The sequence below is a fragment of the Rattus norvegicus genome, chromosome 15 (genome assembly GCF_021556685.1).
Source record: "Rattus norvegicus strain SHRSP/BbbUtx chromosome 15, alternate assembly SHRSP_T2T, whole genome shotgun sequence".
NCBI classification, from domain to species: Eukaryota; Metazoa; Chordata; class Mammalia; order Rodentia; family Muridae; genus Rattus; species Rattus norvegicus.
The window spans coordinates 68,598,894-68,626,752 of record NC_141548.1 but is presented as its reverse complement, the minus strand read 5'-3'; the positions used below and the strand labels follow the sequence as shown (position 1 = coordinate 68,626,752).

The window sequence follows — 27,859 nt, the reverse complement described above, 5'->3', positions numbered from 1 at the left end:
TCTCCCCGCTAGATTTTATTCTCTTCCTGGTCCATCCCCCAAGGGTTCCACATCCCATTACCACCTTTCCCCTTCCTGGTCTCCACAAGGATCTCCCCACCCCACCCACCCCACCAGACCTTCTGGGGGCTTCCAGTCTCTTGAGGATTAGACCATCTTCTCTGACTGAATCCAGACCCAGGAGTCCTCTACTGTATATGTGTTGGAGGCCTCATCTCAGCTGGTTTATGCTGCCTGGTTGGTGATCCAGAGTGTATCTTTTTTTAAAAATGAAGATCATTTTTATTGATTTTATAAGAAAATACCCTCAGTGGACAGTGTACTTCCTGACATGTCATTAAAAATATCTCATGGTTTTCTAAGAAAGATGAGTTTCCCATGCTGTTTTTATGCCATCTCTTGAATTGGGCTGAATATAATTTCAATTTGAAGTCAGACTTATATCAAGAATATTCTTTTAATATAAAATTCTGCTCTTTGAGTGTATTTATTGAGTATATATTTGCTCTCTTTGGTTTTAGACAGCAGTACTTCAAGTTAATTGACGAGTGTGTGTCACAGATTGTATTGCATAGAGATGGAATAGACCCCGACTTCACATACAGAAAAAGACTAGATTTGGACTTAAGTCAGTTTGTAGGTGAGTATTTCTTTGTTTAAATAGAACAACCTCGAGTCTGGTCCCATGGGTTAGCTGTAAGGTATTGGTTTTCTTCATTTGACCGGAGATCTCCTGGGAACTCTTGACCCTTGATTATGAATTCTCTAATGTCAAAGCTATATTGTTAACGTCATACAAACTGTTGTGTGTTGGGATCTACAACTGATGATTCCAAACCATAGTTTATAAAATAGGTTATCACAATGTTGGCACCGAACTCTAGTGATAGTCATTGTATACTTTTCTTTCAGCACACTGGAACAGGGAATTTGAGAATTTTTGACTAATATTAATTTATTGAATATTCATACGCCCTTTTAAAATTCTGTGGTATACAATGGGATATGTGCATTTCAGAGCACATTGAGAAAATGGACATCATATTTGATTTATAAGCAGAACTTGCCTTTTGTTTTTGGCCATTTCTCTGTGGTGTAGAGTATATGTTTGTGTATGCACTGCTTTGGATAGGGAGAAATGCATGTAGGTTCTTGCTGAAACCTGAACTTGCATTTTGGGGCCAGCTGGCAGTCACCGAGCCTAGGCAAGCTTTTTTGTCTTTATTCTCCTGCTTGTTGCCATTGCATACGTGTATGGGAAGCTTTTATGTGAGTTTGAGGACCCAAACTCTTGTATGATGGTTTCATAGCAGCTGTTCCTACACAGATCTCTCCAGCTCTCTTCCTGTCGTGTGAATGAAACTCCTGTGTAGCCCACTTTTAGGATTTATTTAATTTTATTTCCTGTGTATGGATGTTTTGTGCAAATGTATATTTGTGTGTCTCATGCTTGCCTGGGGCTTGCAGAGGAAGGAAGCGGGCATTGGATCTGCAAGTAGAGTTATGTCAAAGTGGATCTATGTACACACAGGCGCATACACCACACAGTGTACACACACAGGCGCATACACCACACAGTGTACACACGCAGGCGCATACACCACACAGTGTACACACACAGGCGCATACACCACACAGTGGACACACGCAGGCGCATACACCACACAGTGTACACACACAGGCGCATACACCACACAGTGTACACACACAGGCGCATACACCACACAGTGTACACACAGGCGCATACACCACACAGTGTACACACGCAGGCGCATACACCACACAGTGTACACACAGGCGCATACACCACACAGTGTACACACGCAGGCGCATACACCACACAGTGTACACACGCAGGCGCATACACCACACAGTGTACACGCAGGCGCATACACCACACAGTGTACACACACAGGCGCATACACCACACAGTGTACACATACAGGCGCATACACCACACAGTGTACACATACAGGCGCATACACCACACAGTGTACACACAGGCGCATACACCACACAGTGTACACACGCAGGCGCATACACCACACAGTGTATACACGCTGGTGCATACACCACACAGTGTACACATACAGGCGCATACACCACACAGTGTACACACGCTGGCGCATACACCACACAGTGTACACATGCTGGTGCATACACCACACAGTCTACACATACAGGCGCATACACCACACAGTGTACACACGCTGGCACATACACCACAGTCATTCACTTCCCTATTTGAGTCCTTTGTTGAGTGTTGTAACTCAGGAGCCACCCCCATAGATTCCCAATGCACACAGATTAAGAGACAAAATGAAATAACGCCGTTATTTCAGAGAAAATGACCAACAGAAATTCTTGCAAATACAGAAGTCTAGACTATTTACATGAGAACTTGAGTTTTGAATGCTTGTGTGAGCTGTTAGGTTGATAGTAGCTTCTCAGTACCAAATCATTTCCTTCCTTCCAAGGTCATCGAGGGCATTAGCCTATGTGATTCGTTCAATAATGTATATAGACATATGTCAGTATTTGAAGCTGCGCAGTGCTCAGCAAACCGCAGTATTCCTAATGATCAGTGCTGGCTGATGCAGAGTTAGCATAGACAACAAGATTCTCTTAAGGTACCACCTCATTCATGGCCCTTAAGGTTACAACTCTTCCAAAACTTCATTTATGTATAATTCCACAGATTATCTTCTTAAACAGCAGCGTTTACTAAATGTTCGTACTACCCAATGAAAAGTAATCAGTGATCCAAAAGGCTTGTAAAACATGCCAGCCCTTTGAACCTGGATCTCTGCCAAGGGCATTGGAGGTTGGTCAGGAAGTAAGGAACTCCTTAGTGGCACTTAGAAGCAAAGTTTTTGCTTTTTTTGTAGATTTCAAGTTGAAGTTGCCGAGGTCTAGGAGGTGAACTAATGTATGTTGGCATTTTGTAGTAAGAATGAAGGGACATTGCATAGCAAGTGAGAACCATCCACCTCCCCATTTTTATAGGTAGTCAATTTTTTTTTTTTAAACTTGAGTGTTTCTTATTTACATTTCGAGTGTTATTCCCTTTCCCGGTTTCCAGGCAAACATCCCCCTAATCCCTCCCCCTCCCCTTCTTTATGGGTGTTCCCCTCCCCATCCTCCCCCCATTGCCGCCCTCCCCCCAACAATCACGTTCACTGGGGGTTCAGTCTTATCAGGACCAAGGGCTTCCCCTTCCACTGGTGATCTTACTAGAATATTCATTGCTACCTATGAGGTCAGAGTCCAGGGTCAGTCCATGTATAGTCCTTAGGTAGTGGCTTAATCCCTGGAAGCTCTGGTTGCTTGGCATTGTTGTTCATAAGGGGTCTCGAGCCCCTTCAAGCTCTTCCAGTTCTTTCTCTGATTCCTTCAACGGGGGTCCTATTCTCAGTTCAGTGGTTTGCTGCTGGCATTCGCCTCTGTGTTTGCTGTATTCTGGCTGTGTCTCTCAGGAGCGATCTACATCCGGCTCCTGTCGGCCTGCACTTCTTTGCTTCATCCATCTTGTCTAATTGGATGGCTGTATATGTATGGGGATGTGGTAGTCAATTTTTTAATAATATGGTAAAATTATTAGAACTAGATGGGTGAGATTTGTTTTAATCTTTTATAGTTGGAAATTACCTAAAATGCCTTAAATTGTGTAACATTTAGTTTTAAATAAAATAGCCAACAAAGTAGTGCAAAATATAATTTATAAGTTGTTTTTATGTAATAGAACTGATATTTTGTTTTCTCTATTACTATACTATTGTTTCCTTAAACTCATTAGTGTATTGGTTTTATTAAAAGAAACACAAAGTACATTATGATAAATAAGCAAAAAATTTGTCATACCTAGCATTCGACAGCTGAATGTATATAGTAACTTAGTCCATTATTGTTGTGCATTGATTTTATTTCCAGTGCCTATGAACATAGTGACAATTAAATGAGTAGTCTAAATGTAAAGTTCCGTAGACTAGATTTGTCAGATGAAAGGAAACCCAGTTAACTCTTTACTAATTATTCATCGGTAAAGCATATATGTCCGTTATTCTATAGGACGGTTGGTTTACCTATGCAAGCTCTAATGTTCCGCCTTCTGGATTACATATCTGTTGTGATTTCTCATTGAATTTCTATATGATCACTCTGGTAGGGAAAAGAAATGCTTGCCAGTTGCTTCATCTCCCCTAACTTTGTTTCACACTGCTGCTTATTTTCTTGGTTGATGATGTGTTGCCATTTCTGCTTTCCAAATCCACATTGGAATGGAAATCTTTCCGTGTTGTATCTTCCCAGTGAACCGTCTCCTCTTCCCTCACAGAAGGTTCAACAGGAGTTACCCAGCGTCACACCTTAGGGAGCCTTTTTGTAACTTTGTGCTATGTTCCTCCACTTTACTTCCCTTATTATTGATTACGTTTTCTGTGATTTCTTTTCTTCATAAAATCATCAATAGTTTGCATAAAGCTTCAATTTAATTTTTGTTACTTTCATTTTAGATGTTTGCATAGATCAGGCAAAACTAGAAGAGTGGGAAGAGAAAGCATCAGAACATTGCAAGAAAGTAAGTAACTGCTTCACTCTGCCGGCTGGGGTTGGAGCTGCTGCTGGGCGCTGCCTCTTCCGAGTGTTTGTTACTGCAGCTGATCTCATGTCCTGCGAGCATGTGAAAGCGCCTTGCTCCATGGAGTACTAGCTAGAGCGTTTGTTATTGGAAATGTGTTCCACCTCTCCACTTCCTTTTCTGGCTTTATGAGATGCCACGCCATCACGTGTTTAAACCTGAATATATGTTGTATTAGCTATTCTTCCAGAGTAAGCCTGGGACTTTTATTTCCTTTCTTCATACTGTACACCGTGAACAATTTCTGGATTTATAAGCAATCCAAGAAATACTTCTTATATTTTTGGTTGTGACCCTATCCTTTAATGACTGACCATCTCTCCAGCTCAGGAAATACTTCTTGAATGAATGAATGATTAGAGAGAGGAAAGGTGGGAGATTTTTATATATATATATATATATATATATATATATATATATATATATATAAATTAAAAACTATTTTAAGTAGCCTTGTGTGATCCTAGAGGCAGGCAGAGCCAGATGTACATAGTGTGTTCCATGACAACCAGGGAACCAGGGCAACACAGAGAGATACTGTCTCAGTTGTTTTTTGTTTGGTTTGGTTTTTTTTTTTTTTTTTAAGTAAAAAAAGAAACTACAGAGTACCCCCAGCTTCAGTTGCTTCAGCCTAGCAATTTTTCTGACTCTACCCATATTTGCTTTTTGTTGGTGTAGTATTTTGCCCCCTTTTTACTGACTTAGATCTCTTTTAGATAGTTTCTTGGTTTGATGATTGACATTTGAAGTAGTCATTCAGAATTGAATTCTTGGATGTAGCTTCTCATGTTGATGAAATAACTATGCTGCCATATAATTAAACCGTATAGGCATTTCCTTATAAGACTTTTATGTTAGGCACTATCCATGAACTATACATTGTTAATGGAGGAGGACCTAAGAGTGCCTGAAAAGAGTCCTCTTTTCTTATAAACTTGATGATTACATATAACTTGCAAATAGAAATTCTTTCAGGTTTGATGAACTTCTGTCAAATTTTATGTCTGAAATTTTGATGCCCTAGGGAATGGAATCAACCAAACCCTTCTAGACCATTGGCCGTATGCCAGGTGTCCTAGTTAAATTTGTCTTGCTTTGGTAAAATACTGACCAAAACCAATGTGGACACATAGGGGCTCATTTTGCTTATATGTTAACATTTTTCAGAGGGAAGTTATCCAGGAGCCCAGTGCAGGAACTGTAGTAGAGACCATGGTGGGAGGGGGGACACTGCCTATTGGCTTTCTTCTCAGTGGTCTCAGTCTGCTTTCTTATAACCCAGAATCACCTGAACAGGGGTGATACTACCACAGGGAGCTGGACCCTCCTACCTGAACCATCACTTTAGAAAATAACCCACAGACATGCCCACAGGACATGGACAGTATTTCCCAGTTAAAAATATCTCTTTCTTGAGGACTCTTGTTTATGTCAAGTTGACCAAACTCAGTCAGCACACCAGGGTTACAGCTTTGAATTTGATGTTGCCACTGCCTAGAAGATTTGGTTTGGCACAAAAATGATTAATTATTTAAACATCCAAATGGTCATAAAATGGTTTATAGCTCTTAGATACAGTGTGACTGTTCTCTCAGCCAACATTGTATTCAAAGCTTAGTGACTACCTGCACTTTTCAGGCATGTAGTACTGAATTTCAAGTATTAGACACAGATACATCAGGAATATTAGACACTGCATTTATGTGTTGTGGCTGTGTAGAGAATATCAATAGAGCTGAATACGGAGTACTCAACACATTTTCTTAAATAGCAAGCTTTACATGTCAATAAAAGACCTTGTTCAAGGTTAGCTGCCTTTTTAAAGCCAGAAGTTGTATGCCTTATGTGTATTCAGAAAATACTCTGGCTCCATAAAAGATTTCTAGTGCCATACCATCTTGTATGTATCAGCAGAAACTTGGCTCCGATAGCATTGTGAGGACACATGTAAACACTTTGCTTTAGGCAGGAAGCTATCACAGTTCCTAGTACGTTTGTTATTTAGGTGCATACATTTGACAAATGAGGAGGTGAGATGTCAGAACGTGTATGGAGGGTATTGCATTATCAACCTTCCTGTACACAGGCACCAACACATTTACCCCAGGCAGGGAAATTAAGCAGAAACAACCCTCACTGTGTTTCTTGACATTCCGGAGTGGAATTTTGTTAGTATAATACTGCTCCAGCTAGTTTCTTTTTTACCTTCTTTCTTTTCTGGGGATGGTGTTGGGGACAAGAGCACTTTCCTACCAGTTTCCCTAAGGTCTACTTTAAGAGACACTGGTTTATCCTCAAGGCTACTGGGATTTGATCGGAGATATTATAAAAATGTCAAGCAAGCTTTATAATTTACCTGATTCCTTTGTAAGTGAGGAAATGGGCATTTATCTCTTTAATAAAAAATGTTGATATTATTAGTATCACCAAGTCATTTAATAAGTTTTATAGACTATACTCATTATAATCTACTTCATTTTTTCTATTGTCCCCAAGTAAATCCATTCTGTCTGCATTTTATATTCCAAAATTCTTATTGTCAGAAAGCCTCCTTATTCTGATAAGTTTGCTTGCTTGTTCAGTGTTGCTTACATTTTTCTTTTAATGAAATTTGTTTTCATTGTAAAAATGAGAAAGGAGTTTGGATGCTGAGAAATTCAATCAATGATATTGATGTAGTCATTTAACTTTTGGATTTGGCAGGAATTGGCTCATCACTTAATAAATATTTCCTGAATTTAATTATACATTTAAGGCAGTGAAAAGTAAGCTAGAGGTTTTTCACTTTTGTGAGCTTACGAGTTGAGTGTTGTTAAGGTGGATAACATTACACATTAGTACATTCATAACATACACATTAGAGCATTCATATGGCCATATGGTGATTCGTATGTATTGGTTTGTCAGCCTGCAGAAGAGTTCTCACTTAGCCTTGGGTAACTAGGCAAGAATTAATGAAGCTAATGATGCCCGTTAACTCTGAGGAATCAATGTACAGTATCTGAGTATCCAAAGAAGCAGGTACATTTATGAATGTCTATTGAATTTCTGACTGATACCTCAAGCTTAACATGAAGTTTGGATGTGCTGTAACTACGTAGACTCAGGTCTAAGTGGTTTGGCTACAGGCATATAACCCTGGCAGTTGGGAAGCTCTGGGAGGGCATTTAGTTTAGTAAACACTAGGCATGCTTAAGTCTTTGACACCTTTGAATCGTTGCTTGCTGTATACAGTGCTTTCCTGACTGCCTTGGCCATGAAGTGCTATAGCCGTGGGTTTCACTTCATCGTAGTTCCTGTTCTGTGCCTTTTGCACTTGAATCTCTGAAGTTCTGAGCTGAATATACCTCTTCTTTCATAAGTAGACTGTGTCCAGTAATTAATGTTAATTAAAGCCAACACATTTTCTCTAGTAATACATTTTCTCTTTGCGCTTGGTATTCTTAACTTCCTTGCTATATTATCTATCATAGGTTTCTAGTCTAAAAACAACAACAAAATACTTGTCCTTATCTTAAATATACAGTGCTTCCTAATTTCTCCTTTTAATTTCATTTCTTCTTAAAATGTTCATTTCTTTGAGATCTGGTTTCTTGGTGTACCTCTGGCTGCCCTGGAAATTGCTGTTTAGACTAAGCTGGGCTCAAATTAGAGCTCCACCTTCTTCCTCCTCCTGAATTTAAAAGCATGCACTGTCATTGCTTGGTTTAAATTTCCTATACTCAGTTACAAGGCCTTTTGAATTTCTATCCTTATTGACTTCTGGTATTCTCTCCTTTACCTCATCCTTGCGTTGACAACTGCAGTGGACTCAAAGCTAATTTCTGTGCCTAGTAATTCTTTTTCTCTCAATAATTCACACAGCTGCTGCTTGGGTTTTTCGAAGTGGCAACTTTGCATATTACTTTCTTAGCATGCTTTCCTTCAGAACTCTCAGCAGATTGTACACCATTTAATGGCTTACTCTTGAAATTTTATTGCTCTCTCAAGTTCCTAAAATCTGAGGTGTGGCCTCTTTTCTCCATGACTCCGTCACTTAGTGATGTGATTGTCTTTCCTGTAGTCTGTTTTTATTGGTGGCAGGCTTTATGTACCCAGGGTTGTTAGTTTGCTTCTGAATAACAGTGTTGCTGACAAGAAGGACTGTCCATGATCTGTCCCCCTCTCTCCACCCTGCTCTCTATCTCTCTATCTCTACCTCTCCCCACAACCTACCACTTTTGAGGGACATACTGGAGCCATACCGTGACATATTTATTCTGCAATGGAAACTAGGTAGACTGATGACCAGTCAGGAAAGTGTCTCCACAGATATGTCCACCAGTCCATCTGATAGCAGCAATTCTCCATTCTATCTTCCATGGAGACTCTAGTTCATGTCAAGTCGACCAAAATAAACTAGCACAATACGCAGAAAATGTGCTTGACCAGGCTGAGCGTGCACTTCGTTTTAAAACTTTCAACTTGAAAAAAACTGTAAATAAATAGTAATGGTTCTGAACTTCATGCACTGCATTTTAATCGTACTCCTGTCTCTCCTCTAATTCTATATCCCTATCTACTCACCTTTCTCTTTGGTTAGTTTTCTAACAGAGGATGTGTTTGGTGGAGTCTTCACAGTATACTGGTCATCGTGCTTGTGTGTTTTGGGAGAAGTGAAGGAATTCGCACAATTTCTATTTTTTATTATTTTACAAATTAATTCTTTTCAGAATATACTTTTTTATTTGCCTGTTTTAAAACATTTAAAAATTTTCGTTCAGTTATTCATGTCCCTATGGGCCACGACACGCATGTGTGGGTCAGAGGACAGCTGTTGGATGTCCTTTCTCTCTAGCCACCAAACTCTGGCCTGGCAGCAAGGTCCACTACTCACTGGCCTGCCCTTGTAGTCCTCCCTCCCTCCCTCCCTCCCTCCCTCCCTCCCTCCCTCCCTTTTCTGTGTTATCCTTACAGTGACACTGGGTATGAAATGTAGATTTGTAGTCTGCAATTTATCTTTCTCACTTAGAAGTAGAAATGACAATAACTTTTTTAACTCAAGGAGTTTGGTTATGGAACCTAAAGGTGCTTTTGTCCTTCAGAGACTGCAGAGCTGAGCTGCCATGCAGATGCGGGTGCATGCGGCTGTGCATCATCTCGCTCTGTTCCTGGGAACCTACACTGCTCTAAAGTTTTATTGAAACATCGATAATAATTATTAAAACATTCATTATTGGAATGTGTTATGATTTCACCTGAGTAACTCAGGTTGTGAAAACAGAAACTGTGCTTTTTTTTTTAAATCTCAGAATCTTTATTACCTTCCCATGTTATAGGGACAATAAGAACTCCATTGTAAACAAAATAGAGGTTACAGCCTTTGTCAAGCTTAGAGGCTGTATTAGCTAACTTTGCATGTCAACTTGACCCACACTTGAGTATCTTTAGTCACCAGATGTAATTGTCATCTCGGAGGCTTGCTAAATAAACTCACTCTTTCCAGTTCTTTCTGAACTCAGGCTGGCTGGTTTCAGCTCTTCTGGCTCAAACTCCTTTCCAAACTGACGGATTCAGTCTTGCTTGTCTCAGCTTCTGACTGAATTGCTCTGCTTGGTCTCAAACTGACTCTGGAAATCTGTTCTAATTTTCTGGCTCATTCTGTCTTCACCTGCAACCTGCCTCTGTAAAACTGTCCTGGTAACCTGCCTCATCTCTCCCTGTCTCTGTGCTACTCTCTTGAATGTCACCTATTTCCCCCACTCTCATGAGAGCTTGGTGTCCCATCTTTGACTCATTCTGTCAAACCTTTCTCTGATTTTTCATTTTCTCTGCCCCTTAATTAGATGTCATTTTCCAACACAGCTACATCCTTTTTACAAACTAACTGTACCTTCATTGTTTGGGATGAAACTGTACTAAGGGTATGTTGGTTCCAGCCAGAGGTATTAGATGTGTGTGGTAGGTCTGCATGCCAGCAGCGTCATACAGACCTAACTATTCAGGTATGATCCTTTGGTAGAACAGCCACGTTACTGGATGAAAATTCCTGTACAAGAATCATCAGAGAGGAAGGAGCTTCAGTTGAGGAAATGCCTCCATGAAATCCTGTTGTAAGGCATTTTTGAAATTAGTGATCACTGGGATGGGTCCAAGCCCATGGTGAGTGTTGCCATCCCTGGGCAGGTGGTCCTGGTTTCCAGAAGAAAGGAGCAGAAGCAAGCTATGAGAAGCAAGCCACTAACAGCTCCCTCTGTGGCCTCTGCATCAGCTCCTGCCCCAGGATCATGTCCCGAATTCCTGTCCTGACTTCCATTAATGATGCACAGCATTGAGGAAGTGTGAACTGAATAAATCCTTCCCTTCCCAGCTTGGATTTTGGTCATGGAGTATTGTCGCAGCAATAGAAGCCCTAACTCAGACAGAGGTCTATACCACTGTGGTCCCTGTTGTGCTGAACAATATGCAGTCTAGGGGCACAAAGAACTTGCATCTTTTTGTGTTTTTTTTTTCTTTGAAAAAGTGCCACATACTTGTTCTTGATTATGAGACAATGCTCTATTTAAATTCAGTTCCCTCAGGATAGGTTTTGAATCTTGATGATGGCAAAGTGAAACTATTTGAATGCAAGATAGGAGCCTGTGATGAGTGGCTATATAAATTGGAAAACTCATCGGAACACCAGATTTTATTATTTGCCTTCCTCCCAGAAGGTATTGCACCAGGGACTTTGAAAAACTAATTTATCATTAATCTCTGTAAGATAACAGGAGTTAAGCTATAAGGAAAACAAACCAAACAGTTAATGTGTTTATAGATTGAAGTTACGAACCACTAAAACTACGAAAAGGGAATAGTTTTAAATCATACTGATGGACCTCGGAAACCTTTCCAGTGTCAGGTTTTGCAGGTGGAGGGTGGCAGCAAAGGCAATACAATACTTTGCTTTCTGTAGCTTTATTCAAAGTCGCCATGATATTTACGGACTTTTAGAAAAATGCCAGGGTTGTAGATAACTGTGGGCCTGTGAGCTCTGTTGGGAATAGAAGGTCATGGTCTTCCACTTCAGGTTTTGTCTCTTCCCTTCTGAATAAATGATTTTTCAGGGACCTGGAGAGACTTAGAGAAAGGCTTGTGGGTGACTTGTCGGGAATATGCCACTCCTTTTATGAAACCGATTCAGAAGTGTTTTATTGACAGATCATTAGAGCCATATTTTTATAAGAAGAATAATGCTGTTTTATTTCTGTCTTTCCCTCTCTTTTATTCCTTTTCAGTTTGAAAAAGAGTGTACTGACCACCAAGAAACCCAGGCTCAATTGCAGAAAAAAGAGGCAAAGATTAATGAGCTTCAAGCAGAGTTGCAAGCTTTTAAATCCCAGGTAAAATACCATCTCGATTGAATTTGATTTCGAAATCATACCAGGGGAGCAAAGGTCATCTTGGATCTTTACAATCTCGAAATGTATAAACTTTACTTTTTCCTGTATGTTTCCAATATTATTGTGTTTCTTTAGGCTGCTGTTTATAAGGTGAAGATGGTCTTTGTCACAGTTTTCCTCCTTGTGTTTTTACGACTGTCCAGGCTTTTCCTAATTAACTGGCTTCCTTATGCTTCACTTGGGTTGTGCTACTAAAGTCACATGTTTCCTAAGTAATTAAGCGGAAAGGTTAAGAAAGTCCTTTACTCTTACATTTGTCATCCATCACTGATCTTTATCCTACTGCAAGAAATTATTGCTCAAACTACTTATTTTTTCAAACGTTCAGCCTATGGCTTTCCTTGCTATAAAAGATAACCCCTAGCTGAATGAGAACATTTTCTGATAATTTTTCAATTTCCAAAAGTAAATAGATTTAAACATGACAAAAAGGAGAAAATCTGGATTATGAGCAGATAGCTCCCTTGCACGCTGTACACATAAGACATGAGCTGGCAAGCACATCATCTGCATTCCTTCCACGGACATTCGCAGCCACACTCCTTCCTACAGCTCTCCATGTGCTGTCCTGAGGACAGTCGTCTGACATTGCTCTCTCATGCCAACTGATGGCTAGATGGCATTAGGCTCAAGTGCTTTGTTTCCAACGTACTGGCCTTTCTGCTTTCTTTTGCATATACAGTCCTAACTTTGTGACGAACCTTCTGGAAGATACCCTATAAGATCCTGTCTGTTGCTAAAAAGTAAAACCTCTTATAAACAAGAGAACTATTAGCCAGACATAGCACTTCATGCTTATAATCTTAAGAGTTTCAGAGTCTGAGGCAGGAGAGTTGATGAGAGTTTGAGGCCAGCCTGTCCTACTGAGTGTCACACTTAAAGGAAGATGATACTATTCTCATTGTCTTTTTATTTTCTTGTACGAAGTACCATGTTCAGCAAGGTTCTGGTTAAACTAAGGCTCTTTTTATATCAAATGAAACAGGTTTTGTGTGTGTGTAGAAGTGTGTCAGTTTTATAATTTATTGGCTTAAAGGAAATAGCTGAATATTTGTGACCTTTTTTTCTGTCTTTGGCTAATAAAAAATTTCTGAATGTTATTTAAAAATTTCCACTTGAATGATTTCTTGAAAATTCAGGATTAAAATATATATGATCTTTTGGACAAGTTTTTGTTTTTTTTTTTTTTTGTAAAATGGTGCAATCTTATGCTGTAAAACTGAAATAAAATAAAGGAATCCCCTATATTGTTTTAAATCTTACACAGTGACAATCTCTGTTCATGGGTATTGGAGTAGAACCTTGCTTTAGTACTATAAGATGGCCCTATGCAGTCATTCTCTAACAACCCAGGACATTTTTTAAAATTTTCTTTCCCGTCTTTCCAACACTGTAACCTATGTTGTATATGCTGATATGTATGGATATATCTATATATACATATATGTAACTTAGTTTGTTAGTAATTTTAATTACAAAATACTTGTCCTGCTATAAGAATTAGCCCAGAGCTCCTCTGCATAGTTACCATCCATTCTCTTCATTCTATATGTCCCATGGGAATGTAATAATCAAAATGGGCAGTAGACGCCATGGATCCTTTGCAGGTCCTGGTTTTATTGTTTATCTGTGACATTTGACAATCAAAAACCTTACTCCCTAAGAAGTTCAGTATTCTTTTACCTCCTGATTGTGGCTCTTTTTTATTTTGTCCTTGTTTTTTATTCACTTGCCCATTTCGTCTCTTCAGTCACTGTGTGTACCTGTCATAGCCTTTGGGTGATACACAGGACATAGTCACATCCCTCCTAAAGCTCATGTGTCATCAGCAAGACAATCGTCCAATCGTCCTTTCTGTAGTTGCGTCACAGCATGGCTGAGAGATTGTGAGAATAGGGTTACACTAGGACATGACAGAGTGGGCAGGACAAGTTGTCTCAGTGTGTCCCAGCAAAGGACCTATTAGTTCAGATTGAAAGAGCAAGTAGAAGACAAACTAATGTTCTGGGTAATCAGAACAACTGATATTGGAACCTGATACTAGTATATTCTATATATGGATTTGAGTTTGGCACATACACAAATTAAAAGAACATCTCCTAAAGGTATCCCCGGGAGAATCAATGATGTGAGCTTAGATTCTCTTCCCTCCCTCTGACATGTATTTGGATACTATAGAGAAGACTGGAGCAAAGGTACTCATGTTGGAAATATCACACACCACCCCCCCCCCACACACACATGTATGTATGTAATATGTATGAATGTACATATGTATATATGTATTTTCTATGAATCTTATCATAAGTGAAATCTTACCCAATAGGAAACACAGACATATACTAAACTTTTTGTATTCCGAGAAAATATAACAGTGTAATAATGTTATATATATGTGTGTGTGAAACATAACACTGTCTATATAGAGATGGTTTCCCCTGCTGTATGCACTCCACACACCCTGAGTGGACTTCCTTCCTCATAAAGCTGTTAGTGATATTTGGAGACTGCTGACTGTTGAGTCTTCTAGCCTCACGGACTCATTTCTACCAACTGCTTCAAAATGGGGAAATTACATTTTCTTGAGAATGAGCATTATAGTTATATGGTCAAATTGGAAGAAATGTTTTTAGAAGTTTATAAGCAATTGCTAAGTACTGGCATTTTAAATTTAATAACTTACTTTTGAAAAAAAAGTAGTTCTATTATTTGTGCACACATTCTTAGTATTTTTTGTTTTCTTTTTTCCTTTTCCAGTTTGGTGCCTTGCCACCTGGTACAAAAATTCCTTTGCAAACTTCGGCAAAAGGTGAACCTGGCCCTTCAGCCTTTCCTCCTGCCCCACCAGCACTGGGTGCAGGAGTGCCGCCTCCCCCACCACCCCCACCTCCACCACCTCCACCTCTTCCGGGAATGGCAATGCCATTTGGTGGCCCAGTACCACCACCACCTCCCCTGGGATTTCTTGGTGGGCAAAACTTTATTCCATTAAACCTGCCATTTGGGTTGAAACCAAAGAAAGAATTTAAACCTGAAATCAGCATGAGAAGATTGAATTGGTTAAAGGTAAGGCTTACTAGTGGGAGTAGACATACTTCTCCCTAGATTAACACTTCAATTTAGATTTACTAAAACATAGTTTCCAATGGGAACTCTTCTAAGGACAATATATTGATATGGCATGTAGGTGCACACACACACACACACACATCATGTTTGTTTATATATTTTATGTATGATCATTATTTTTTGTTGGAAGTGTTGAAATCAAGTACTTTGTTGTAGTCTATTTTCTGATTTGTAAATTTTATTGCCTTTAACTGTATACTTATGAATTGTTTCTCAAAAATTCAAAATGTTATCTTTTATAGTTCCCTCCTCTTGGGAGCTTTTAGTTTGTACATATGTCATAGATATTCTGAATACCACTGAAGGATAGTCTCCTGGTCATGTAAATGTGGGAGATGGTGTGGAATGTTAACTCCCTTCAGGATGCATAGTGCAAATGAACATTACTAATAACTGAAAATACAGCTATGAAGAAACAAATTAATCTTTAATACATGTAGCTTCAAATCCACAATCATTTGATCATGGAAACTGTTTTCTTCTCCTCATAAGACATCAATATTATACAGGATCTGTCTGTCACTGAGCAGACGTTGGGGACATGTCTTAGGGAGATGACTTCATGAACATCTGCTCAGGGACAATGGTCTGCGTGCCGTGATTGGGCCAGGATGGGTGAAGCGTCCACCTGTTTATGAGTCGCTCTTCTGATTGCAGATCGGACCAAATGAAATGTCTGAGAACTGTTTCTGGATAAAAGTAAACGAAAATAAGTATGAAAATAAGGATTTGCTTTGTAAACTTGAGAACACATTTTGTTGCCTAGAAAAAGGTAAGTTTCATAGTTTGGTTATTAACTTTATTTAGAAAAATTTTAACATTGATTCTTAATAGTTATGTGTAAAATACACCAAGAATCCCTCAGTATGGCACATTTCTATTACTTACACATACGTAAATGATCTAATGAAATCTTTCAAAGCAGTTTTCCTCACGCAGGTGATCACATGAACAATTTTAAATTAAAAATTCTGAATATGCACTTAGGAGTTTTCTATGTAACATCATTTCAAAGCTGGTCTATTGAGGTCATTTCGACTTTCTCCTCAAAGCTGTGCATTTCCAGAGACAATGTGAGGTGAAGTCTCATTATGCTTTCGTATGTCTAGAGAGGAATCGACTTCTTAAATACATGCTGTTTACTAAGCACAGTGCTAGATATACCTAATATATAACGTTCAAATTGATCATCACACCCATTTACAAATATTGTCTGAACTTTAAAAATTCTTTTGTATCCATTGAAATGCTTCCTAAAATATAACCGTAAATTAGAAACCCTTAAGAAATAATTGTAAATTGTAAACTTTGTCTACATAGTAATTGTAGAATTACTAGGTTTTTCTGTGCAGGATTTGTCTTGAATAAAATATTGAAAATTCTTTATTGTGGTCTTTAAAGGCAGCGGAGAATTTTTGATAAGCTCACCCAAGGAAAACTTGTGAAGTAAGCAGGTCTTAATTTTACCTTTTGATTATGGTGAATCAAAATTTCCTTTGAATAAGATTAGTTCAGTCTTAAGGCAATCAAGGGAAATGTGTGTAGTTAAAATATGTATTTACATGTAAAACACTTCAGAATTTCAGATTTCACAATCTGGAATTGATTAGTTTTCCCTTCGCCTTGCTAGTAGGAAAAAATGGTGGCACCTCCAAGCTATTTAGGTGAAGCCGGCACTGAGCTACCCTTCTGTCTCCCGTCTTACTCTGATTACTTTCTTAATTAATGAAGCTCAAAAGGGAAACTTGTTAGCATGTCTTTAATTTAGCTGTAGTGTTAGCCCTAAATGAAATAATTGGACCTTTAAAAATTCTTAAGTCATTTAACTTTAGCCTTGATATTCATGGTTGCAAGGGGGAGAAATCCATTTGTTAAATCTAATACTGGTTGAAAAGAGTAAGGTGTGAACTAAGGATTCCTCTCTAAGTAGACTTACTTCTGTCCGCCTCTGCCAATTTTGACTCTTTGCTATAAAATCTCTCACTCAACTAAAGCTGACAATGTCTACATCATGTTTCTTCAGCTTACCTGCAGCTTGGTTTCTGTTTATGTATTTAATCCTATGACGGTGGATGATAGTTTTTATACTGAATAAAAAGAACTTGAAAGGCAGGGTCGTGATCCTGAGCAATACCAGCATTTCCTAATGACAATCAGACCTGCTATGTGGAATGACTATTTCTTTGACGTTGATCTCAGTGAATTATCCCTTTAGAGCATTGCATGATGAGCCATGGGTAATTTTCTTCCATTTCTAGTACATAAGCATTTTAACGAAAAAGGGTAGCTGTTGTGTTAGGTTTAGAGAGAAAATATAGATGTTTATTGGGAGTGATCCAAATGAAAGGAACAAGGATGCTGCAAACCTCATGTGTAGATGTGTTTGTGGCATGGGCAGGCTGTTCCATGTCATCTGGTTGGCCTGTCTGTGCTATTGCTCACATTTGCTTGCGTACAATGATCCCACAGTTGGTTATGATTTATCATTTCTGAATTCAAAATCAAATTGTGCTCCTTATCATTCATTAGTCCAGATCACAATCCTCTTACATTTCCTGAGATTCCTGTTTGTGTGGGGTAGGTGTGGCGAGAGGGCCAGCTCTGGATTATTTTAACCATCAGTTTGCATTTGAAGTAGAGTCTTCCATTAGTGAAGAATGTAGTGTTTGTACAAGTGTGTCTGCGTTTTATTGTGTTGAATCTTTGCAGTGGATAGTTCTGGTACTTCTCAGTCAATAAGGATGGAAATTCAGTCTTGAACATTTACTGTAGAGATAATAATCTTGTGTGTTTTCTAAGCTTGGGAAATACGTAGTAAGAACAAAAGAGGCAAAGAAAATCATTTGGCCAGTATTTGGTTAGTCTCTAGTTTCTCAACATACTGTGAAGTTGGGAGGAACCTGTGATCCCCGTTCAGCTCCTGTGCTCACGAGGCTGGATTCTTTTCTTTCCATCTTTCCTCTCTTTCCCCCTTTGCTAATTCCCGTCCTTTCTGTCTATTCTTTTTCTTTTTTTTTTTTTTTTTGGTTCTTTTTTTCAGAGCTGGGGACCGAACCCAGGGCCTTGCGCTTCCTAGGTAAGCGCTCTACCACTGAGCTAAATCCCCAGCCCCCTGTCTTTTTCTTAACTCCTTTAAATGTGGAGATAATAATCTTGCATGTTTTCTAAGCTTGGGAAATACATAGTATGTATATGCTTAAAATGTATATATATGTGTGTGTGTGTGTGTGTGTGTGTGTGTGTGTGTGTGTGTGTGTGTGTAAAATCTGGCTTAGAATTACTGTGTGGACTGGTCTGTTCTCAAACTCAAAGAAATTCCCCAGCCTCTGGCTCCAGAGATTTGGAATTAAGACCAGCACCAGCACACCCGGCTGGGTAGTCTTTATGCTATCCTGGTTGATTTTTACTGCATAATCACTGTTCCAGTGATCATAAAGTACTTTTTACTTTATGCAGAACCATCTTTCCATAGTCAGAGTCATGTTCTTGGTAAGGGTACATGGGATATGGATTTTATCTCTTAACTCCTATTGGCCATGCATGTATATGTTATATATGTATATGTGTATGCATATATTATATATGTTTGACATATATGTGTATTGTTTCTATGCATTTTCAGTTAGTTATCATCTTCTTCTTAAATTAGTTCTGTCTATTCCCATTCATTTCACTGTTGTAGTGAGAAATTGCGTTTGTCATACCTTTGAAAGTATACATACGTTAAGCCTTTTTTTTTTTGCAGATATATATGGAAAAATTCCAAGTGTTTTCCTTTTCTTCTTTTCCTATATATCTGTTTAACTGTCCCTCTCTATTGGACAGTTCTTATTCAAACCTACAAATGCTGCTGTATTTTGCATGTTCAGCTTTCTCTTGGACATTGGGAAAAGTGAACTGAATAAGAGGACGCTCTCCCGTTACTCCTGTTGCTTTTACAATCTTAGTAAGTTTTAGGAAATTTACTCAGCTTCCCAGTTGAAACATATAAATGAAGACTGGAACAAAACGGACTCATCTTGACTTCAGAAGCTCTGATGTAGTTTATAGTTTTTAGCTTCTGTTAATACTTAACAAGGTTATATAAAGCACTGTTTATATATATCAAATTTAATCACAATATTCATATTTTGAACATTTGGTATCATCAAAGCAATGCTAATCACTCTCTCTCTTGTACAAGATTGGAAGCATCTGTTAATTTTTTTGCAGGCTGTTGGGAAATGGATTAAAGTATCCTAACAGGTTATTGGTGTTGCATTTGTCAACTAAAATTAATATTAATTACTTTCATTATTCACAAACTGTTAACTTAATAGGGATGAAAGGGCTTTCTGGAAGTATATGAATAGTGTAATTCATTTGGACTGATTTATTATGAAAATCTGTTTTCACATTTGTTAGCATTTTGAGGTAATCACTTTTTGTAACAGGTGCGTCATATTTTCCAGATATGGCTAATAAACTGGTTTATAAACAATTTTTCAACTGAATGGTCATGGCATATGGAAATAGTTCATGGATTTTGTACTTAAGAACAAGTCAAGCTTAGCTCTCTGTTGTCATAGCTGAGTGGACAAAGTGCTAGGGTTGGATAACAAGTGACAAGCTGTGGATCATCACAGTGGTCCGTGACCACTTGGCTGTGATCAAGATGTCATTCTCTATTTAAAACATACTTCTTATGTTGTATATGAAAGTGCATCAAATGTCCCAAACTACCAGAAAATCCCACCTTACATTGAATGGTCTCATTTATAACAGCAAAGTCTGGTTCTTGGGAATATATGCCAATAAAGGGGTAATTCTCAAACGGATGCATCCTACTTAAACAGAAAATGACACTTGACAAGTACTAGTTGGGGCGATTACAGAAAAGTAAGTTGAGACTTATATATTTCTCTAGGGTGTATTAGTCATGTCCTTCACTGAATCTCACAAGATCTGAAGCCTTGTGGAAATTATGAAATAGGTAGTGAAGGGCTTGTTTCACTGCTAGAGACTACCACATCATTATCACTTACAGTGAACCCTCTATTGGGTTACAGAAGGTTTTGGAATTTATTCGTAAAATGTCTTATAATACAGGCCAGTTAGATGGTTCAACCAATAGCGTACCTGCTGTGCAAAGCATCTGACCTGTGTATCCATGGGAAAGAGAAAACTGATGTCCAAAGTTGTCCTCAGATGTTGTCCACACCAGTAGTGCCTTGCTCATGAATCTCTTTCTGTCAAACGTACACACACACACACACACACACACACACACACACAGAGAGAGAGAGAGAGAGAGAGAGAGAGAGAGAGAGAGAGAGAGAGACAGAGAGAGAGAGACAGAGACAGAGACAGGGACAGAGACACAGAGAGAGACACAGAGAGACAGAGAGAAGAAAAGAAAAGAAAAGAAAAAAATGAATGAAAATGCAGTCTTCATAGAAATAGACTAAAGTGAAGGCACCAGTGAATATGTAACTACAGACACCTTTCGAGTTAAAACTTTGCCTTGGTTTCATTTTATGTACAGTGTGTTTGGTACAGTGATAGAGGTTTTATAGGTCATTGTGACTAAAAATATGTATTTTGTGGAGATGCTGTAAACAGGAAGGCGTGTGAGTGTGCGTGTGTGCGTGTGAGTGTGTGCATGCTTTTACATGTGCACACGCATGCACACTTGCTGTTGTGTCCCTGTTGCCTTTGTCCTGTTCTCTTTTCCTTCTTTCACTGCAGTAAGTATCATATCAGGGCACAGGATGACTGGAATCCTCTGTCTAGTGGTCGGGATGCTCCTTCTGACTCGTGTTCTTGGCATTTTAGGTATTAAATTGTAAAAATTGTTACTAGTGTGTTGGTAGATCTTATCTCACACCTTTTTGATTTTTTTTTTTGGTTTTATGTATTCTCTGCCTAATTTCCTACTTAGTTTATTAATGAAATGAGACACTTAACCATTTGCACTCTAATTGATTTGCACATTCTTTCCCTTTTGAGCAAATTAATCTTTGCCTCCTCTGCATCTTATTTTACAAGCCTGGATCCTCATTTAGAATTGCTGTCCATAGTTCTTCTCCCAAGTGCGCTTCCCACCATCTTCGTACTGCATTGACTAGCTTAGATCAGGCCGAACTTCCTGGTCTTAATGAGTATCTCTGTTCCACTGTGGAGCATGTGGAGTTGTGACATAGTATGCACAGGCTAATGTGTGGCCCTTCTTGCAAGGTACACACTACTTAGGCATTTGATATCAAATAGGATATTAAATTCTTTTCTAAAAGAACAGACTTTCTGCATTCAGTTAATGTATATATTTTTATAGTCTTAAGTACAAGTCAGCTTGTGATGACTGGGTGTTCAGGTGTTTATGAAAGCCCAACCCCATTTTCTCTTGAGGCTAAGTTATTTGGGCTTCTGATCTTTATGCCTTATATATTTTCTTTGTTTTATAGGCCTCATATAATTTTGCGTATCAATTGGGAAACAAGGCTAGAAACCTTTGCCACCCCAGTTCTCTTTTGTCTAGTGCATTGCTCATTCTTATGAGATTTCAAAGTTACATGTACCTTATTCCTGGAGAGATTAGCTCAGAGCCACTAGGAAAAAAAAAAATCACACCAGTGTTTTCTCTAACCTCTTCTCAAAATTTAGGTTTTCCTTCCATTATATATCTACTTCATTTGGGAGCATATATCACATTTACACAGTATGCTTTTATTATATATTGGAATTATTCTAAACACTATAACCTCTTACTTACACTCTCAGTCTTTGAAAATTAAGGGTAACCCTCTATCTAGCTGATTACTTAATGGCATTTTTTATTTAATATGTAATAAATAGTTGTATGTTTTTATTTGTTTTCTCTTGGGAAGAGAGACAAAAGATAGGAGTTCAAAAGAGAGATCACAGTTGTGTTTTGTTTCTAATTTTCCTTTTTAAAGGGGTAGAGATTGGCTAGAGGTAAACTAGGAGTACACAAGAGAACCCTGCATTGGGATGCAGCTCTCACCCAGCTGAGTGCTTGTTTGAGGTGTGCAAATGCCAGTACTTAACTCTGTCATGTTTAGTCACCTGCATGGACATGCCTGAAGTGTTTGGCCTGCACTCAGGACCCAAGCAGGGTTCTAAGGGGCCATCTGTCTGGATCTTCCGATGTGCCTTTTGCCATTGACTAGAACAAATTTCTAAAGGAAAATCTGAACTGTGCATTTCTGTTGATGCCACATGTGCTTATTACTGTTTTTTTTTTAAAATAAGGGTTTAATTGTTTTTTCTTTTTGCATTCCAATGTCTACTGAAAATTATATTCCTTAGTACAAATATTTAATGATAATTGCTTAGGCTACTTCTGCTGACCCCAAATTTACTGATCTTTCGATGGTATTGAACTATTTGTCTTGACATACATGAAAAGTTATCTCTACAGAACCATTTACAGAAGCTTAAGATGAGGCACACTGTGGTTCTTTGGTTCACTTTTCCGTGGTAATTTATGCGTAACGTGATATAACACCTGGCTCCTACCCCTTCTGAGTGGGCCGGGGTACTGGGTTACAGTACATACAGTACTTCAACAGCCCGTCGAGCCCTGCAGCTGAGGCTTGCACCAGCCTTCACCGCTTAGCTGCTCTCATGTGTAGTAGTCTTGCAGCTGTAGGCTGGCAAGGGTTCCACTTGCCTTACTGCCAGCTGGGTCTTTGGCAGGACAGGCTGAAGCCCTTTCCTTGGGTCTTCCTGATTGTGTCTTAGTGAACATCTGGACAGTGTTTGGGGTGTGGGTTGATAATTGGTTACTGAAATGTGTTTGGATTTTTTTTTTTATAACTTAGAGACCAATACATGTTTTTTCGTCCTCAAATATTCCATCTAATTTGAATCTTTAAAGAGGACATCCCCTTTTTGAGATGGAATCTGGCTTTATTCTTCAGTTGTCTTTGAACTTATGCGCTCAAGAGATCTGTGCGGTTCAACCTGTTGAGTAGTGGAGACTATAGGCATGTCCCTCTGGGCCAGCCTCCCCCCTCTCTAGTCCTGAATCTTGCTACTTACTGCATGCATTAGTAAAAGTACACAGGAAATTTATGCAAAACATGGAATTCCTTCATTAGAAAAGTAGTACAATACTGTTGATTTGTTTTTGAAGCACTCACTTGTTTACTAGTTGACACTTATTTCTTCTCCAAAACAATTCTGGGCAAGAAACAAGGCATGTTATCTACATTTTATATATAGACAAAAGTTATGCTTTGAAGAGAAGTTCATCTGAAAGAAGCAGGGGCTGAACGGAATACAGATCTGAGTGTGAGGCCATGACTTTCTCAGCTCTGCCATGCCGCTTCTCTGATTAAAAGAAATCCTATTATGTTTTATTTAAAGTGTTCTTCTTTGATTTAAAATAATTTTCCTCTCATCTCCTGCCACCTTACCACTGCCCCACAGCGGTTCACCCTCATCCCACGATTTATATTAAAGGCTTTAAAACTTGCCATTTTTTATTAAGACCATCTTTCATCATTTGGCACCTCTATTCACATCTGTAAGTATTTGAGCTGTAAATACCAACCACCATGCTGTGGTGTGGACAGGAGACACAGGGGCTCTGGAGTCCACCCTCTAAGTGCATAACCCTGGCTTTTACAGCTATAGTGTTTTCCTCTATCAAGTGGGGGACATAATACCTGTCTTATGCGGTTATTGTGAGGATGATAGCATGCATATTGTAAAGCAACTTTTGCAGTGGCCAGCTCATTGTGTTGCTCAAAAAAGAACTTACTTTTGACACTGTCGGCTTCATTTCCACTGGTAAAGTTTTGTTTATCATCTCTGACTCTTCTATATGTTACTTTTTGTCACTGAAGAAGTAGAACTATCTTTTCTCTGAAGGTTCATATTTTCTTTTCATCAAGTTAAGTATAAGCCTTGTTTAGCATTTTAAGACACCCATGTTGTTCATATTTATGGGATATCACATAGTGTTTTGATATATATTCTTATTGCATGATTTTTAAATTGAGATAAACTTACTTGTATCTTCGAACAGTCTTTCTTTCTTCCTTTCTTTCTTTCTTTCTTTCTTTCTTTCTGTCTTTCTTTTTTTGGTGGAGAATACAGTGAAAGTTCCTTTGAAATATACAGCCATATCTGTTACCTGTCTTCAGCCTACCTGCAATCAGACCCCTAGGTCTGTTTGCTTCCATCTAATTGTAACCTGGTACTCAGAATCTGTCCCCTGCCCCTTACTCTTCCCATCTTCCGGGAGCCATCACTGTGTTTTTGACTTTTTTTGGTAATCCTGTTTGATTCTTTTTATGAGTGGCATTATGTGATACTTTCTTTGTGTGCCTGGATCGTCTCATTTAACATATGGTTTCTAGTTCTGTTCACATTGCTGCATATGACAGAACTTCATTCTTGTGGTTAAATATCTGTGTATGTGTATAGTTCATTTATTACTTGACGGATGGATACTCCAGTGGGTTTCATTTGTTAGCTCTTGTGACTAGTATTTTCATACATTCAGGCATGCATATGCTTTTTCAACATCCTGATTTCATTTCCTCTGGGTGTACTGATATCAGGGAGAATGCAGGATCATTTGAGCTTTCATGTTTTCTGTACCTTCCACAGTATTATCTATAAGGCTGTAGTAAGTCACATGCCACTCACCATTTGTCATCTCTTGTCTTCTTGATAAATGTCTGTTTTCACTGGCACAGGTTTTGTTTGTCCTTCTCTACTAACAGTGCTAACTTTTTTCTTATAACTAGGGTACCTGCATGCATTATTTAAAGAAACATCTATTCAAGAATATTTGCCTCTCACTTTAATTGAATGATCTAGTTTGACTTTGAATTTGGATTTTTCCTATGTAATTTAGCTATTACCTTCTTTTCCTCAACAGGGCCTGCTATTTGCTGGTGTTTTCTTGTTTTTCAGGCTGTTTACTTTGGTGATTGTTTCTTATTCTGCGATAATTGTTTTCTTTTCTGTGTAGAAGCATTTGAGGTTGATGTAATTCCATGTAATATATTTTTTGCTTGTGTTTCCTATTCTTCAGGGTCCTGGGTAAAACAAAACCAAAACAAAACCTTTCCCCTTTCCAGGGTTTGGAAGCATTTCTGGTTTCCTTTGCAATTTCATCATTTCAGGTCTTTTTATTTAAGTCTTTAATCTTTTTGGAATTGATTTTCACATAACTTGCAAGATAGAGGGCTGTTCCCTTCTTCTCAGATTCTTGAGACCTCAATCTTTTCAGTGTTGTTTATGCAAACAACCTGCTCTTTCTCCTGAACATGCTCTTAGCATTTTTGTTAGAAAGTTGTTGCTTCTGTATGTGTGGGCTTACTCGTGGGCACTCTACTCGGTTTGGTTGCTGGTTTAGGTTTTGTGCCAGTGCTAGCTGTGACAAACCAATCTGTGTTGGACTCTGGTCCCCTTCCAGTGGTGCTTTCTGTATCACAGAGGTACCTTATGAATATCCTGTCTAACAGCCACTTAGGAAAATGTCACAGTGCTCTGCCTTGTTAGCTTTCTAAAAGAAAGATTGTTCTGGCCATGTCCCTCTCAGTTTCTGGGACTTGTATTGTGCTTTACTAAGTTTCTTAAGGGAGGAATTTGTTGGATCAGGAAGTAATGTAAAGGTACATTTTTTTCCCCTGGACCTTCTTTTCTTTCTGTGTATGTGTCAGTTGTGTATTTAAGGCTTGAGGAATTTTATAGTGTTGCAAAAGCTATATTTTTTCAAATGGGGCTTTTCTTGTTATGGTTTAGTTTAGAATGTTAACAGCTTCAGAGTGATTTTGAAAAATAAAAACCACATTTTCTCATTCAAATAATTATTTTTGACAGGCACTTACAGTTTCAAAGGTGATGGAGCATGGTATGGATGGCTTAATGCAAGGAGTTAGGATGCACAAAGAGGAGGCAGCCCTCAGTTGATAGGCGACCATGAGTGCCAAGTAGAGCTTATGGCTAACTTTTCCCCAGCGTTTGCAGGAAATGTGATAACTGTTAATTTTGTAGTCTCTGAGTGCTGAAGGCAGGCTCAAAGCAGTACAATGCTGCAGGAGCAGAAAACACCACTGCTCACTCTTCCTGAGCTGTTGTGGTTTAAGGGAATAGAAATGAGTTGCGAGCGTTGTTAAAGCGTTGCTGACTTGCAGTTGTACCAGGCTTATCTTATAATCTGTGGTGTTACTTGATGTCGATTTTCAGGATCAGTAACAAATTAAGGACAAGGAGAAGGAAATGTTGGTTTGTAGCTTAACTGCAGATATGTGTCTGTATTTCTACTTGGCCAAGAGCTTGCCACTTTAAGGATTTCGAATATCTTCAACTAGCAAGTGTTCATCTTAGGATATATTTAATAGCCCTAAACATGGGATTCGAAGGCTCTTGGCATTTCCCTTGCTGTTCTCATGTATATGAACTTTTTTTGGCAACCGAAGAGGAAACTTCCTGGCAGAGAACAACTGAAACCAGCAGTCTGGTACTGCGCACTCTCGATGTTCTCCTCCCAGTGACAGTCTCGTGTTGGCCTTTGCTTTACTTTGTTCATAGTTCAGGCAGAGTGTGATTAGCAAGCAGAGGCAGGAGGCATCATTTTGCTCGCAAAGGGCCATTGATGTCTTTTCTATTCCATTGCTCACTAATCTCCATGGATGTAGCTACTGCCTGAAACTCACACATTGCTGTGTATCTAAAGCACACTTACCTGTTACTTCTGCTTCCTCAGGTTTTCCAGCTTTCAAAGGCCACCCATATTCCTTGGCAAGTTCTCCATTTTCCAAAGCTGGTAGCTTTAGGCCGTCCCATTATATCTTCCGGGCCTGACTCTTGTTCTGGTCTTGTCTATGAAAAGGTTCTCTTAAGGAATCATGTGCATAAATCAGCTCACCACATGCTTTATGTTACTTTTCCTAGCCCAGATTCTTTTACACTATCCATATCCTAAGTTTTCCCTTTTTTGTAACATATTCAATCATTGTAGAATGATTCTTTGGAAAGGAGTTCTGGGAGTGGGGCAGTGCTAGACTATAGAGTCACAGGATCCGACAGAGCGCCTGGCTTAGTGCTTAGTGGTCATTGTGTCAGTCCCTTGGGCTCATTCCCATTATAGTGGTGCCATTCAGGGACCTGGGACACCGTGACTCAACTCTTTAACCATTTCCTCTGCTCACTGAGTATTTGTAGAGCGATTATTAGCCACATTAACTCTAATGTTTTTCTTACCACAATAGATTTCTTTCTGTATTTCTAGGGAAAACTATAAGTTCCAGAAAAGATTGTTTCCACCACATTTATTCATCTATATGATATTCAGTTACTGTACAGTAGGTATCATATGTATTATAAGTCTTCTTGCTTATAATATATCTATATTCCTGTTTTGGTGGGTATTATTAAATTCTGTATTTATATTTTACTTTACATTCTTCATTCTATAGGAGTACTATTAAAAATCTACACTGCCATTCTCATTTAAAATATCAGTTTTCAATTTGTGTTCGGCAACCCCTTTGGGGGTCAGATGTCCGTTTTACAGGAGTCACATGTCAGATATCCTGAATATCAGAAATTTACATTATGATTCATAGCAGTAGAAAACTTACAGTTCTGAAGTAGCAATAAAATAATTTTGTTGTTGGGGGTCACCACAACATGATGATCTATATTAAAG

General features: G+C 38.7%; 1 protein-coding gene across 2 annotated transcripts in view; it reads left to right on the top strand.

Annotated features, from left to right (window-relative positions):
• Diaph3 (diaphanous-related formin 3) overlaps positions 1-27,859 on the top strand; it is a 459,706-nt gene that overhangs the window by 161,591 nt on the left and 270,256 nt on the right. For both annotated transcript variants that reach the window (XM_087585391.1, NM_001305172.1), the window contains 5 exon segments: positions 522-640; positions 4,512-4,576; positions 11,893-11,997; positions 14,815-15,123; positions 15,844-15,958. In XM_087585391.1, the coding sequence (XP_087441517.1) occupies positions 522-640; positions 4,512-4,576; positions 11,893-11,997; positions 14,815-15,123; positions 15,844-15,958 (713 nt within the window).